Source organism: Numenius arquata, chromosome 16 (assembly GCF_964106895.1).
Source record: "Numenius arquata chromosome 16, bNumArq3.hap1.1, whole genome shotgun sequence".
NCBI lineage: Eukaryota > Metazoa > Chordata > Aves > Charadriiformes > Scolopacidae > Numenius > Numenius arquata.
This window is the reverse complement of record NC_133591.1, coordinates 11,130,947-11,145,644: the sequence shown is the minus strand read 5'-3', so window position 1 is coordinate 11,145,644 and position 14,698 is coordinate 11,130,947. Positions and strand designations below refer to the sequence as shown.

At 37.7% G+C, this 14,698-nt stretch overlaps 1 protein-coding gene across 4 annotated transcripts in view; it reads left to right on the top strand.

The window, feature by feature from the left end:
• Window positions 1-313: 313 nt before the first annotated feature.
• Window positions 314-14,698, top strand: part of SPECC1L (sperm antigen with calponin homology and coiled-coil domains 1 like) — a 58,469-nt gene continuing 44,084 nt past the window's right edge. Inside the window, exons 1-5 of one of the 4 annotated variants that reach the window (XM_074159299.1) lie at window positions 314-354; window positions 4,107-4,296; window positions 9,770-9,929; window positions 10,867-12,500; window positions 14,373-14,580. In XM_074159299.1, coding sequence (XP_074015400.1) covers window positions 314-354; window positions 4,107-4,296; window positions 9,770-9,929; window positions 10,867-12,500; window positions 14,373-14,580 — 2,233 coding nt within the window. Of the gene's footprint in view, window positions 355-4,106; window positions 4,297-9,769; window positions 9,934-10,866; window positions 12,501-14,372; window positions 14,581-14,698 lie in introns of those variants that run through there. The other 3 variants (XM_074159300.1, XM_074159301.1, XM_074159302.1) reach the window with 3 other exon arrangements.

Below are 14,698 nucleotides of genomic sequence, written 5' to 3'. Positions count from 1 at the left end.
ATTAAATAATGGATGAGATTAAAATAATCACAGTAAGAAATCATACACCCCCTACTTCTCCACCCCCCTTCAGTTTTCAGGTTTCTAAAGAGTACATAAGAGTAACCTTGAAAGCATTTCATGTTGCCTGGGTGGATGTATCATATCAGTTTACAGTAAAGAGCAGAGCCATGCTATTGGGCAAAACACTTTTAAATTATTATTTATGGAGTTGTATTCGCAGTTGGTATAAAACGCAGGACTGGTTTCACATGCCTCCACCAGAGCAAGGAGAGCGCGCTCCTGAACAAGATTCCCTTTTGTTTCCTGTACTATGTGTGCTGTGGAAAGAGAGACGTCTGGGAAAGGGTACAGGTTAGAGCGAATAGTTACATTTTAGTTTAGGAATGCTGTCTTTCTATCTGATATTCTGGGCTTGTTTTGGCTTTTTTCCATCTTGATTAATTTTATAATTGATATTGTAGTGCTAGCATTAATCAAATGTTTTCCAGTAAGATCTTGTGTCTGTTGATAGATGAGTATTTTGTTTAGTATTATGAGTCACCTCCAAAAGTCTCTCTTGACTATCTGATGGAGTTACAACTCCTAATAACACTGTAACTTTTTAGTGTTAAGCTTCTACTTCACTTTTTTTTTTTTTTTTGAGGCAGGAGGAGGTGTGTATAAAGGGAAAGGAAGTCTTCAGTAATTCCGTCTTTCTGCCTAGGGCAAAATGTGAACTATAGTTTATATGCAGTATTTGCTTTTTAAAACAATAGTGAAGTAATATTTTAGCTCTCATTTGAATTATTAGTGTTCTGTGTAAATGTTCAGAAAGCTTTGTTTGGCTAGTGAGCATTTTATTTCTTATTTTAAAATTTAGTGTTGGGCAGAGACAAATACTCTGTCTTCCTAAAGAATGTGATGTTCTTTAGAAGCATAAAGGTAGTCTTTCTCTGTGATATCTGCCGTTTGAGAAACTGGATGAAACAGGGCTTTTTCCACTTACAATTCAACAATATTGATGTCTTCTGTTTTCAGTGCTGAAACCCCATCCTCTTCTTCCTTCCTGGAGAAGGTGGGAGGGGAGAAATTGGCACTGAGAGGTCATAAATTCACTGTAGGAGCCTGAGTGAGCAGCTGCTTTTAGAACCTGTAATGCTAATTAATGTCTTGTCCTTATTTTAAGTTAAGTTGGACTCATTTGTATCTTTTTCTTAGTTTTGCAACTATAATTACACAATCTTCTTTCAATAAGAAAGTAACTGCTAGAGCTCAGTTTCTCTGGAAGAAAAACGGGAACAGCGGTACCTAACCCTCCCTGTCCTCCAAGTATCTTTGAAGTTCTTGGAAAGGTGGTTCTACCTTTGAGTTTCAGTAAATCACAAATAGTGTTTTTCAATGTCAAATTTATGGATATTTTAAATTAATGCTGTGGTGAAACATGAGGATTATACTTAGTTATTTTGTTTAGTTTTACTTATTTACATTGCTTTGCTATGCAGTTGCTGTTCTTGAAGCAAATACTGTTGCATGTTTTCAGGAACATTTCTAAAACAGGCATTTTTTACAAATCCATTATGGATGAGAAACGTTTGACTTCACACAGTCTTTTGGCGCTGTTGACCTGTGTGATATATTTGTAAGAGTATAAATGGTTTGTACTGTAAAAGCTAATGTTAGCCTGCATTTCCTTTTGAGATTATACATCCAGTGGGTTATGTTAATGTATTACTCACTATAATAAGCGTAACCCAAATGTATTGATCTTTTACAGTGCATGCAAAGACTATGTGTGCAGCGTGTTATCTGGCACGTTGTAAGAGGTGTCGGACTTGATGAATGTGCTCTGTAGACTTGATAAATGTGTATTGTGAGTGGCGTTGCTGGATGTCTGCACCCAGCTGGAGCTACTGCTTTATCTAGATGGCCAGGCCAGGTTGTCAAAACTCTGCCCAAATATATGCTAGTCATATCGTTGCCAGTACCCAAACCTTTGTTATAGCATGGGTTTAGTAGCTCAATGAGCTGCCGGAAAGCCATGGTTCTGATTTACTGGCTTTGTTGCAAGAGTAGAGTTTTTTTTCTTTGAGGTAACTTTTTTAATGCAGTCAGCTTCACAACAAGCTGTGCGCTGAAATGTGTTTGATTATTTCTCAAGCATGCTATGGACAACTTTTTTTATGTAGGCTGTAGAACATCAAAAATATCATTCAATAGTAATTATGCCAGTTTCACTAAACAACTCTATCCTCTTTGGTCTTTTTTGTTTTAGTTTTCAACCGAGTAAGATCAAAAGCACAAGTAAGCGTTCGACTCATAAACATGGAAAAGGCAAGAAATGTAACTGTGGCAACTTGGTCCTACCTGTAAATGTTAGCATCTGCTTCTGGAGTCTAGTAGGCAGTTGTAGCACTTAAAATTATGTGTGTATAGCAAACATATTACCTTCATGGGGCTTTTCTGGTTTGGGTTTGGTTTTCTTAGGAGTGTCTCATTTCAAATTATGTCTCTGTTATTTAATCTTCTGTGAAGGCGTTCTGATTACTAGTAGCCATATGGCAGGACCGGTGCATTTTTGACATTCTGATGATGAAACTGCAACAGCAAACAAAGTTTTCTGTGTCTGTTCGTGCCAGCTTTCAGAGCCAAAGGGAGTCTGGAAGCTATAAACAAATATTGTCAGTGTCTTACAATGGAACTTCCTGTTGCTTCTGTTAGCAGCACTTAAAGGTCTGAGGAGACAAAACTGGAGTTTTCCTGACTTTGATAGAAGTCAGACGTGAAATATGCTTGTATGCAGCTGAGGTGGTGATGGGGGGGGAAGGAGTGTGTATTAGTGTACAGCGTTAATTTCGTTAGCTGAAATGAATTAGTACTCCTGATCACTGTATTTTTGTGTAACACATCTCATGCACTCAGTTATCAGTCTGCTTTTTCTGTCTTTGAAATGCTTCACTCTTAAAGAGGTAAAAACAACTACATGTGTTTCATGTTTCTAATCGGCCACAGGATATTGGGCTCAGATAAACCAAATCACTCGCTTCTATCCAGAATCTGTAAGACTGAAAGGGGAGTGGAAGTTTCCTCCTCTTGATCTTCCTTCCGATGTCTTGTGACTCAAAGGAGATGAAGAAAACAGCTGCCAACTATCCCACTCTTGCAAGGGGAAAGAAGGTCCTGATGTGACTAGTCCTTCTGGTAGTCCATGCTTCAAGTTGTGGCTGTTGGCTAATCTACCCTTTCTTAGGTTGTCTTTCAGAATTAGCAGTTCTTGTGATAACTGCTGAGTTCAGGTCTGCTGCAGCTGCTCCTGGTTTGAGTAAAGTCAGCTTTGTTTTCCAGGGTTTAGTTTATTTGCTGATGGTTGGAATGACAGTATTGAGAGTTGTCTCTGAGAAAACTTGAAGGCAAGTTTAAGATGCTGAAGTGTCCTGCCTGGGGACCATGGAACGTGGGGGGTTACTGCTCATTTCTTCTCAGAGATAATCCTCATTGTCATAAGATTGGTATTAAATTTTGTAAAATCCCATGTGTTTATTAACATGATTTTTAATAATAAATGGTTTCAGGGAATCTGCGTTTTTCAACTACTTTTAATTTTTTTGTCCTGGCATTTTTATATTTTTTTTTTTAATAAAAGTACTTTTTTCTGTACAACTGCAGTTACTCTCTCGGTACTTTAATTACCAAGCTGGTGGTAATCTTTTCTCAGATCCAGTGTTGTTGGTAGTCAGGCTGTTGCCTGAACACTCCCACGGTATTTTCCTTCCCACAGTCAGAAATAAAGAACATTGCTGCCCTAATAAGCCTTTCTTTTGCTAGCTAACGAGTGAACTCGGCAACATGGGTCACTTATAACATATCCTCGGTTCAGTGCCATTTGTGGAAAGAGAACTGAAAAAAAAATAATTTGGAGTGGAGCTGTAGGAAGCGCTTAGTTCTTGGTAAAAATTCTTTTTTAAGAAAAAGCAAAAACCATTGGTCAGTCACATGCGTTCTGCTTGGCTCTAATTTGTGGTCTTTAATGCTCTTCTGGACTTCTGGTCTTAAGTAGAGCATTATAGAAAAAGACGTGGCTTTTCATTTGTATTTTGTTTTTAAAATTTCTTTCTTTCTGCTTGTAGATTTGTTTGTAAATGCATCATAAACAGACAGCCCAGAATGAAGAAAGCAAGCAGGAGTGTTGGCTCAGTGCCCAAAGTGCCTGGAGTAAATAAAACTCAAACAACTGAAAAAGCCAAACCAGAAAACGGCTCCTCAGTGTCTGCAGTAACAAAACTCTCCAAAACTGGGACATCAGCATCTCTTTTGAAGGTAATAACTAATAGAATGTTCTGATTATTTATATTTTTTGTAATAAAACTTTAAAAAAAACAGAATTTTAAGGCATGTCTTTCATGCAGCTTAGACTAGAGGTTTGTTATACGGGTAAATGAAGGGAGTTTGTGTAGTTACAAAGCACTGCCCAGGGTAACAGGAGCTTGTGTGACATTCATGCTGTATTTTTCATACTGCGATGTGTGATGTGATGGTAAGTAATATACTTTGCAGAACTTGGCTCTTCTGCAAAAGCAGCAGAGTGGAAGTTCCATTCTGATGAATGTTATTAGTAGTGTCATGTGTTATGCTTGAATGGCGTGTCAGTGACTAATGGGATTTGATAAGAGCTATTTACGAATTCTGAAGAAAGAACTAATGAGGTATCTAACATGAGAAACTTTTTGATATCAGTGATCCGTGTCAGGTCAGTGCAGCTACATTCTTCTGGCTGCTTTGGCCTTTGCTTTGTGTGAAGCACTGCTCGAGCTGAATTTTCACAAGTTGATTCTTGCTCCTAGAATGAGTTCAAAGGTAGATGGTTTTCAGCAAGCAAGGAAAAATAAGACATACTGAGGTGTGCTGGTGTGGAGTTTTCACCTGGGAGTGAACGCATCTGGGTTGGACAGATGGTACAAGCCTGCTTGGTCTGCCTCCCTCTCCTGGCATGGACACATGGCTGGACCCACCTCCTTTTGCCTCTCTGCAGCCCAGTATGTGGAGCTGGGGCGCTGCTGCTGCCCTGGAGCGAATGAACAGAACAAGAAAAAGGGCTGGTGGCTGCAACCGGGGCCTGAACCACTGTCACCTACAGGAAGCCAGATAGGCCATTTAAATAACTGGCAAATAAAGACCTAGAATTAAAGAAGTGGGAAGGGTTGAGGTATCTCTAATAACTATGCAGGATTACTGAAGTCAAAAGGTGTGTTCCCTTTCTCTCTTTACTTCTTGTTTTTCTTTTATGGAAGAATGGTTAATAATTTTGCTGATGAACTTGCATGCCAGGTTTCAGCTAGGTTTTCTCCCGGTGCCCCCCCCCTTTCCTTTGCCACCCAACGTATCTTGCTGTTTTCTTAACTTTAAATAATCTTTTGATGGTTGTTGACACTACTTATTTTGTATTTCTAGAAACCTCTCAAAGAATATGGAAACAAAAGTCCTTTGTAGTTTGCTTATCGAGTTTCTTATGTCATACCTCTCAGTGAGATAAAGGAGGAGGAGGATCTAACACTGAGGAAATTTGACCCAGTATACTTTCACATTTTACTTATATTAGTAACACGGCTGGCTATATTTGGGTATAGGATTAGAATTTATGACAACTGTACGTTTGAGGCACAGTGAAAATTTTTCTCTTAATTATGAAGACTTATCTCAGCTTTATGTTACAGCCAGGCTTACTCATATAGTTAGGTGTCTTTTACTTAAGCTGCTGGTGTGCCAATTGTGTGACTTAATAATAATGACAACTCTTATCTTCCTTGAGTATTCCATACTTATACAACAAAGTTAGTTGTTTGTATTTTTTTATATACTGATACTAGCAAATCATGTTTATAATTACTGGCTTGAAAGAAGTATCAATAGCAAGTTGTATTGTTTTTAAAATAACTTTTTGTATAGTTTTTTATTTGATCTTGTTGATGAAGCATTTGGCACGTTGTTTTCCTCATAGTGGTTGTAGGATCTTCTCTTAGACTTGATGAATTGATGTATTGGATTCTTTGACCAAGAAAAAAATAAGCTGGCATTAAATAACTTTAATTGCACCATCTTACTAGTTTATTCAGTCCTCAAAGTAAATGTGCATAGAAGTGCAGAAAACTTTGAGTTGGATATTGAATGAGAGGCCACTATTAGGAGTACTATAACTGGTCTCAATTCAGTCAGTAATGATGTTGCAAATTTGAAAATTACTTTGTAATTGTAGTCTGGTTTTTTTCCTATTTCCTTCATCATATAACCCTAGCCCAGTGTTAAGCTTTGGGTGGGCTTCTTCCACTATGCATTGTTCCATAGATTTTTCCTTTTCTATGGAGTTTTCTAAGTGTGTGGACAATGAGCACAGGAAGAAACTGTGACACCCACCCTTCTGTACAGCTGAACGCTGTTCAGAGGTCAGGCTGTCCCTCCGCTTCAGAATGCCTCTTTGTCAGTTACTTCTTTGTAGGTTTTTGGCTCCCACTTTGCCCAGGACTTTTGTAAAAAGTTCAGCACCCCCACCACTCCACACAGGTTATTACAGCAGAAGGTTAACTGCCAGCCACTTCTAGTTTTTAATCTGTCAAAGAATATTCCGCATATAATAGTGTATTCTTATTTTTAAGGTAATTATTTTTTGACTTCTTTAACTAATGAGCTTGTGATCATGCTAACACTCATAACTTTAATTAGACGGCAGTTGTGTTTCATACAAATGAATTGCAAAATCCAGTGTCCCTGGAAAGCCAGGACTTGGACACCAACATTTGAATATTAAAAATTAGAATGTGTTTTCAGTATTCATGTGTCTAGGCTTCAGTATTTTGTTTGCAAAATGCAGCAACTTAATTACAGATTGTTGTGAAGTTTGGTGTTTCAAGCACTCAAATGCAGCAAAAGCAAGCATCAAAGAAAATCCCAGGTAGGAATAACTTTATATATATATAAAAATGGAATTGAATGAGGTGCAGTAAATAGGATATACATGTTGAGAAGCTAAGATGAAATGAATTGTAGAGGTGATCATTCAAGTTTCATTGCAATGAAAGAAAGATGTGGGAGAAAACGGAATATGAATTTTGTAATTACAGTGGGGGGTTTTTATATAGCAAATCAAAATAGGTCTGGATGAGCATTTCTAATTATATTTTCTAATGTTTCATATTTTAATGTAGGAGGTTTAATGCTAAGCAGGATAGCACTGTTTTCAGCAAATGGGAGAAACTGTTACTCCTTGAGGAAAAAAACCTGTTTAATAAACATGCGACATTGATTCCATTAAAAATACATGCTACAAAAATACTTTGATTTTTTTAAAGTCAAGAATGGTTGCCATTATGGAGCGTTAAGAAAAGAGAGCCGCTGGTTTGTAATTTTTCCAAGGCTTTGCTAAATAGTTTTCTTTGCCAAGAGTATAGTGTTACAGTTTTGAGAAACTGTTTACTAATTGGCTGCAGAGGAGGCAGTGCCTTCCAACCTAGACTAGAAATAGTTTATGGGTAAGTCAGAAGAAGAATGGCTGTCTAAAATTCCTTTGTTTAGCAAAGACTGGAGATGACTAATGTCAGAGAGTGTGTATTTTGCTTAGATTTTTTTTTTTTTTTCTTCAAGCTGAGTCACATCTTGACCTATTTGGCTTGATAACATGTACTTGTACTATAAGTGTCTAGAAGCTTAATCTAATTTCCCCACTCTTTCAACAGGGTAAAAATGCTGACAGCTCAGATAGTTGGCAAACTTGATAGTTCAGAAGAACTGATTGGCAATAGCAAAATAGAAAATCACAGTTCTATGCCTTTTGGTAATACCTTGTTTTAGGTGACAGTTGCATCACAGCATTGTTTCCCTCCCCCTCTACTCCCATGCCTACAGAATTAGTTTAGATCAGATATGAAATCTGATTAGATTACAGGTTAACGGAGGATTGTCATACAGTAGTAGCTTGTGCTCAGCTCTTGCCCCCCCACCCCTGCACAAGAAGTGTGGGCTTTGTTTGATTTTGTAGCCCTCCAACATTTTTATTTTCCTGTTGGTACTTCCATTGGATCTGCTGTTTTGCACGGCTGTGTGACATAGCAGATCAAGGAGCTGATCTGGCTCCTGGGAGGAAGGAGCCCTTTGAAAAGGCTTCAGTTTACCTGGTGCAGTGTGTAAGTGCATGGTGAAGAGCGACATAGAACAACAGTGGCTTTTTCTTAGCAGAAAAGACAGCTTAGATGCACATCAAACTAGACCCTCAGAGTAATGTTTTCTTCAACCCTTTTATAAACCTTTTTAGAAGGCCATAACCTTTTTAGAAGGCCATACCACTTCCTACACAATTCAATAAAATCATTCTTCTCCTAGAGGATTTTATCCTTACAAATACCTGTTCTATCTGTAAATTATCTGTATTTCTAACAACTGCATGCAGAACAAGTATGTTCTCTTCCCAAGCTCCCTTTTGTTTTGCAACTGCTTTTTGTAAATGGCACAAATCCTTTCTATGCCCTTTCCACAGTACTGTGATCAGTGTTCTAACTGTTTGGAAATTTGCACTTGCAAAAAGAAGCTATATAGAATGGAGTGAGATGCAACTTTCTTCTTTTTTTTTTTTTTTTTTAAATTAAGCAAATGTACCTTCATTCATAATGTATAGAATCGTAATGTTTAGCACATAGGTTTTAACATGAGTATGTGTGGAAGCTAGAAGTTACAAACCTGCAGAATTTGAAAGTCATGATGTAAAGCAACTGGTTGAGTCCAAAGTGCCACCCTAGCTGGGGTGGTGGTTGAGACTTCAAATGTGTTATTCAGCTGAATAGTACAGTTACTCAAGGAATGCTGCTGACACAGCTGTTTTCTTTTAATTTTTCTTGCCCTTATAGGAAGAATGTTTAGCCTATTTTGATTGTTTCCCCATTTGAAGAATTGCATTTTAAATAGTTGTAAAGTCTGCCAATTAATACTTAGGAACTTAGTATTTCTAGAGGTGGCTTTATTCTGAAAGATGTATTCTCTGTTTGGTAATCTGGTTCTTGAGACTCCTGAACTTACTGCCTTGTCACATTCCAGACAGCTTTTGTGGCTAACAGAAGTTTCACGAATGATCATACAAAGTCAGACAGAAGTCCATCAAACAAATATCCCGTCTCTGAGAGAGCGTAGTAAAGAGCATGAAAATAAGGGAAGGATATATCGTGAGGGTGGCTTTTTTTTCCCCCCATCCAAATACTGCCCTAGTCTCCAGTGATTTGTGGCTTAGTATTTTGAGCTAGAAAGGGTATTTTATTAATGTTGGATCAATTTATGGTGTTGTCTGGTTTGATCTTTTTGTTGTGAGCTTGACCACCAGAAAACGCTTCATCATATTCTATTGAAGGACATTATACTAACTTCCTAGTATTTGCTGGTTTAATTAGCTAAGAATTGTGTTCATTTTTATGCTCAAGCATACTTTCAGTAAAAATTGAAAAGTGTGACTGTGTTGTGTTACTGTGCTTTCCTTGATTATTTTTTTTTTATTCTCCTTGGTATTGAAACTTTAGTAGTTTTGTCTGGGAGAGAGAAGACAGTTTCTATGGTCAGTCATATGTAAGGAGTTGAAGTTCAGTTTCAACTTACCAACTCTGCACAGTGCAGCGCATTTATAATTTTCAACATTCTTGCATAGACACGTGACTAATCAAATATGTACTTTTTAAACTGGTGGAATCTTTAACAAAAGAAATGTTGGCTATGCAGACTTCTCAGCCAGCTGTCTTAAAGCTGCTTCTTCCCTTTCTTTCAGACTAAGAGTAATGATGACCTCTTAGCGGGGATGGCTGGTGGCGGTGGAGTGACAATGACCAATGGTGTCAAGGCAAAGAAGAGCACTTGTGTATCAACAGCATCTTCAGCTTCAGGGACGACCATGAACAGTCTGGAAAATAAACCCAAAACCATTGCAGGTAAGTGGATGTATTGATCCTTAAATATGGTAGTTGGGTGGCTTTTTATTTTCCTATAATGTGTTGAGGATCCAGGCTGCCTAATGAAGTTTGGTCAGTAAGGCTGTAGTTAAATCAAAAACCTGCTTTACTCTTTTCTGTTTTTTAATAATGTGATTGACTTTTTGGAGGGTGTTCCTTTTAATTTTTTCAGTACTGAGTATGCAACTATTGTATAAAACTAGATAATATAAATAATTAATGAATCATAGATATGTCTAAAATAGTTTATCTAAAAAAAAAATCAATGCCACAAGCACTAAATCTTTAAGAAGTGATAATTTGTTGCAGTCAACAATATGGACATTCTGTACTTCTTTATAGAAATAAAGTAAGAGAGCTTTCAGAAACTGTTCAGAAAAGTGAAATTTAGTGTGTTATCAGTATGGATGGAAATATGTCTTGCCTTCCACTGCTATGTTTTGGACTCAGTAATGCTTGCAAAGCTGTAAAGCATCTGGAAGTAAAGTAGTAATAATCTACCCTTAATTTTCATTTTGGGGAATAATATGCAACTCATCACTTAAAAGCTTGCATTGAAATCTACTGAAAAGAGAGACAAATTTGAACTAGTAGGAATACCACTGCTGCAGGTTTTTTGTACAATTTATCAGAAGCTGTTGAAGACAGGAAAAAAGAAACTTGCAAATGTTAAACTTTAAGATCTAATTCATTTTCAAAATACTGGTAAAGCTTAGCAATTGGTAAAGCATGTATCAATTAAAATATAACTGCACTGATTCATGATTAAGGTTGTATAAATGTTTACTCTAAATGCATTTTATAAAATGTATTTACCAGTGTGATTCAGAAAGTCAACCACTATATTGCTGATACAGTCTTCTATTACAGATACTGTACTTTATATTAATGTTCCTAACTTTCAAAAAACATATAGGTACAAGTTCCACAACTAAGCGTAGCACTTCATCTGGAAATAAAGATTCAAGCTCTTCTAGAGAAAGGATACGCGATCGTTCTCGTTTAAGCCAGAGCAAAAAGCTGCCTTTGACTGGACAGGGGACCAGTGATACGGTACTGGCAAAACGCTCCCGTAGTCGCACCAATCCGGAATCAGATATTCGAATGAGCAAGTCCAAATCAGACAATCAAATCAGTGACAAAGCTGCGCTGGAAGCGAAGGTGAACGATCTTTTAACATTAGCAAAAACTAAAGATGTGGAAATCTTGCATCTGCGGAATGAACTAAGGGATATGCGGGCTCAGCTGGGACTTAATGAAGATCAACTTGAAGGTGATGAAAAATCTGAAGAAAAAGAAGCCATTGTTGTCCATCAGCCAACTGATGTAGAGTCTACACTGCTACAGTTACAGGAACAAAACACTGCCATCCGAGAAGAGCTCAACCAGCTGAAGAATGAGAACCGAATGTTAAAAGACAGACTAAACGCATTAGGCTTTTCTTTGGAACAAAGGCTGGACAACTCTGAAAAACTCTTTGGCTATCAGTCTTTGAGTCCAGAGATTACAGCTGGCAACCACAGCGATGGTGGTGGTACTCTGACATCTTCAGTGGAAGGTTCTGCTCCTGGGTCAATGGAAGACTTGTTAAGTCAGGATGAAAACACTTTGATGGACAATCAACATAGTAATTCCATGGATAATTTAGACAGTGAGTGCAGTGAAGTTTATCAGCCACTGACATCAAGCGATGATGCCCTAGATGCTCCATCATCTTCGGAGTCTGAAGGCGCACCAAGTATAGAAAGATCTAGGAAGGGAAGCAGTGGCAATGCAAGTGAAGTGTCTGTAGCGTGTCTGACAGAACGGATACATCAGATGGAAGAGAACCAGCACAGTACAGCTGAAGAGCTCCAAGCCACGCTTCAAGAGCTTGCAGATTTGCAACAAATAACACAAGAGTTAAACAGTGAGAATGAAAGACTTGGAGAGGAAAAAGTAATCCTTATGGAATCTTTGTGCCAGCAAAGTGACAAGTTAGAACACTTCAGCCGTCAGATCGAGTATTTTCGGTCCCTTTTAGATGAACACCATATTTCATATGTAATTGATGAAGATATGAAAAGCGGTCGCTACATGGAGTTAGAGCAACGTTATATGGACCTTGCAGAGAACGCTCGGTTTGAGCGAGAGCAGCTGTTAGGTGTTCAGCAGCACTTGAGCAACACTCTGAAGATGGCAGAACAAGACAACAAGGAGGCCCAGGAAATGATAGGGGCATTAAAAGAACGAAATCACCACATGGAACGAATTATTGAGTCAGAGCAGAAAAGCAAAACAGCGATAGCGTCTACCTTAGAGGAGTACAAAGCCACAGTAGCCAGTGACCAGATTGAGATGAATAGGCTGAAAGCTCAGTTAGAGCATGAAAAGCAGAAAGTGGCTGAGTTGTATTCTATACACAACTCTGGAGATAAATCAGATATACAAGACTTGCTGGAGAGTGTCAGGCGGGATAAAGAAAAAGCAGAGACATTGGCCAGTAGTTTGCAAGAAGAGCTGGCACACACTCGCAATGATGCCAATCGATTGCAAGATGCCATTGCTAAGGTAGTGTTTGAAACAAATTTGCATTTTATCATCCCATATAAACCATGACTTACTGTTGGTAACTGTAGTTCTTCTAGAAGTAAAGGATTAATCATGAGGTTAATCAGATTGCAGTAGTGTTAGCATTGATTACTTTATCTTAACATTTTTTTATGGAAATAACATAGGCCTTTTAAAAAATTATATGGATGCATTCAGCCACAGGGTTAACTGTCGGGTTACGTATTTAAACTCCACAGTTCATCTCAAGGGCCAAACTTAAACAGTATTAAAGATACCATATGAATTTTGTGCTTAAGTTGCATGCCTTCTGCAAGAGTTTTGAGGAGTTCCACCAAACTGGTGGAAGAGGAATGTCACTGAGAAAGTACTGGGAGTCAAAGTTTGAGGTGACAACCCAGCTGTTGATGACTTGCAGGACTTTTCACAGGTGTTGAGAGAATATTTTGAAGTTTCAGCTTATGCAGGTTGGTTCAGCTAACTTAGAAAAACTCATTTGAAGGAAAGCAGAGAAGTTTCTTCTTTCTCCAATCAAGAAATGACTGATTTTGTGGTCGAGGTAGACAGAGATTTTACCAAATTTAATGTAGTTTCTAGTTTTAAATGAAAAAAACCCCACCACCAAAACATTTTTATAAGTTTTAAGCAATTATTATTAAATATGGCAAATACACATAAGTTGGTGTTGTTTGTTTTTTTTTTACTAATGATTCATCCAGAAGCAGCTTGTGTGTTAATTAGGTTTTGGATCAAAATATGTATTTCTAGTTCATAGAAAAAAGCTATTTTAACTCATTTTATCTAGTAAATATCTCTAGTAGAAGCATTTAACATAATTGAATATGAAAATAATAATCTGATAAAATGTGTTAAATAACTTTGAGTCTGCATTTAAAGGTATATCTTCCTGATGAGAAAATCTATGCCATATTTAATGTTTGAACTATATATTAGTTGCAAATCAACATGTTGGTCATGATCACCAGCCAGGTAGAATCAACCTCAATTTGGGAATAAAAAAGAATAAAATACATAATTTTAATAATTAAAGTTGGGTAGTGCTATTAGAATAAAAAGTACTGCAACAGATGATTTAAAGCAGGACATTTTGTGGATTAAGATTGGTGCCTGACTGTTCTGACCCACCCTAAGTCATGACCTAATTTCTCTTGTTTTTCTGACACCCTATTTTTGCTGTTGGGCATGGGGCTTAATGTTCCTGTGCCTCTGATCTCAGCTTGTTACTTACATGGCAGTTTCGTGAGGCAGGATAAAATAGTCTCACTGCTCCTGAAACAGAGAAGTCTGCTACCTCTTCTTTTCCCTGCTTTTTTAAATTCAGTTCAGTAGTTTGTAAGACTCCTCTGGGAACTACTTCAACTCACTAACACACCTCACACACAAATGGGAATCCTGCTACTTGGTTAAGAAAATGAACCATCTCACGGGTCCAGCAAGCACTAAAATTGCACAGAAGAGAGCAGGCTTTTTTTTTTTGGCAAGAGAAATAAAGGGTAAAGAGTTTCCCCCCCACTCCCTCCCTTTGCCACAGCAGCTAGGATGTTAAATTGGATCAGCCGCTCATGAAACCACGGCCTTGGTACTATAGTGTTGTTGCTTCACTTGAATACAGGATACTGCTGTTAGAGTAGCTGGGGAATTCTCATATATTCAGCTTGGGAAGAAGAGAGTTTAACGCTGGCTCAGGAAAATAGTTGCACTAGAACAATACCTTTTTGAAGGCTTACACTTGACTTCTTGTCCCATACTTTTTTTATGGTTGCAGAAATATATTGCATATATGGTAGTTACAAAACTAAAAATGTGTTTTAAAATGCAACCAATTTAGTTATGATATGCATTCTTTTTCAGGTTGAAGATGAATACAGAGTGTTCCAAGAAGAAGCCAAGAAACAAATTGAGGATCTCAATGTGACTCTAGAAAAACTTCGAACAGAACTAGATGAGAAAGAGACTGAGCGAAGCGACATGAAAGAAACTATCTTTGAGTTGGAGGATGAAGTAGAGCAGCATCGTGCTGTGAAGCTTCATGACAATCTCATCATATCTGATTTGGAGAGTAAGTGCTATGAGTTGCTCTTGTGGAAGAAATGATAATTTAAGGACAGCTGATGTAGAATGCTGTAATAGTGAAAATATTTCCACTTGTCTTTCGGGTGTCTGAATTCAAGTCAGAC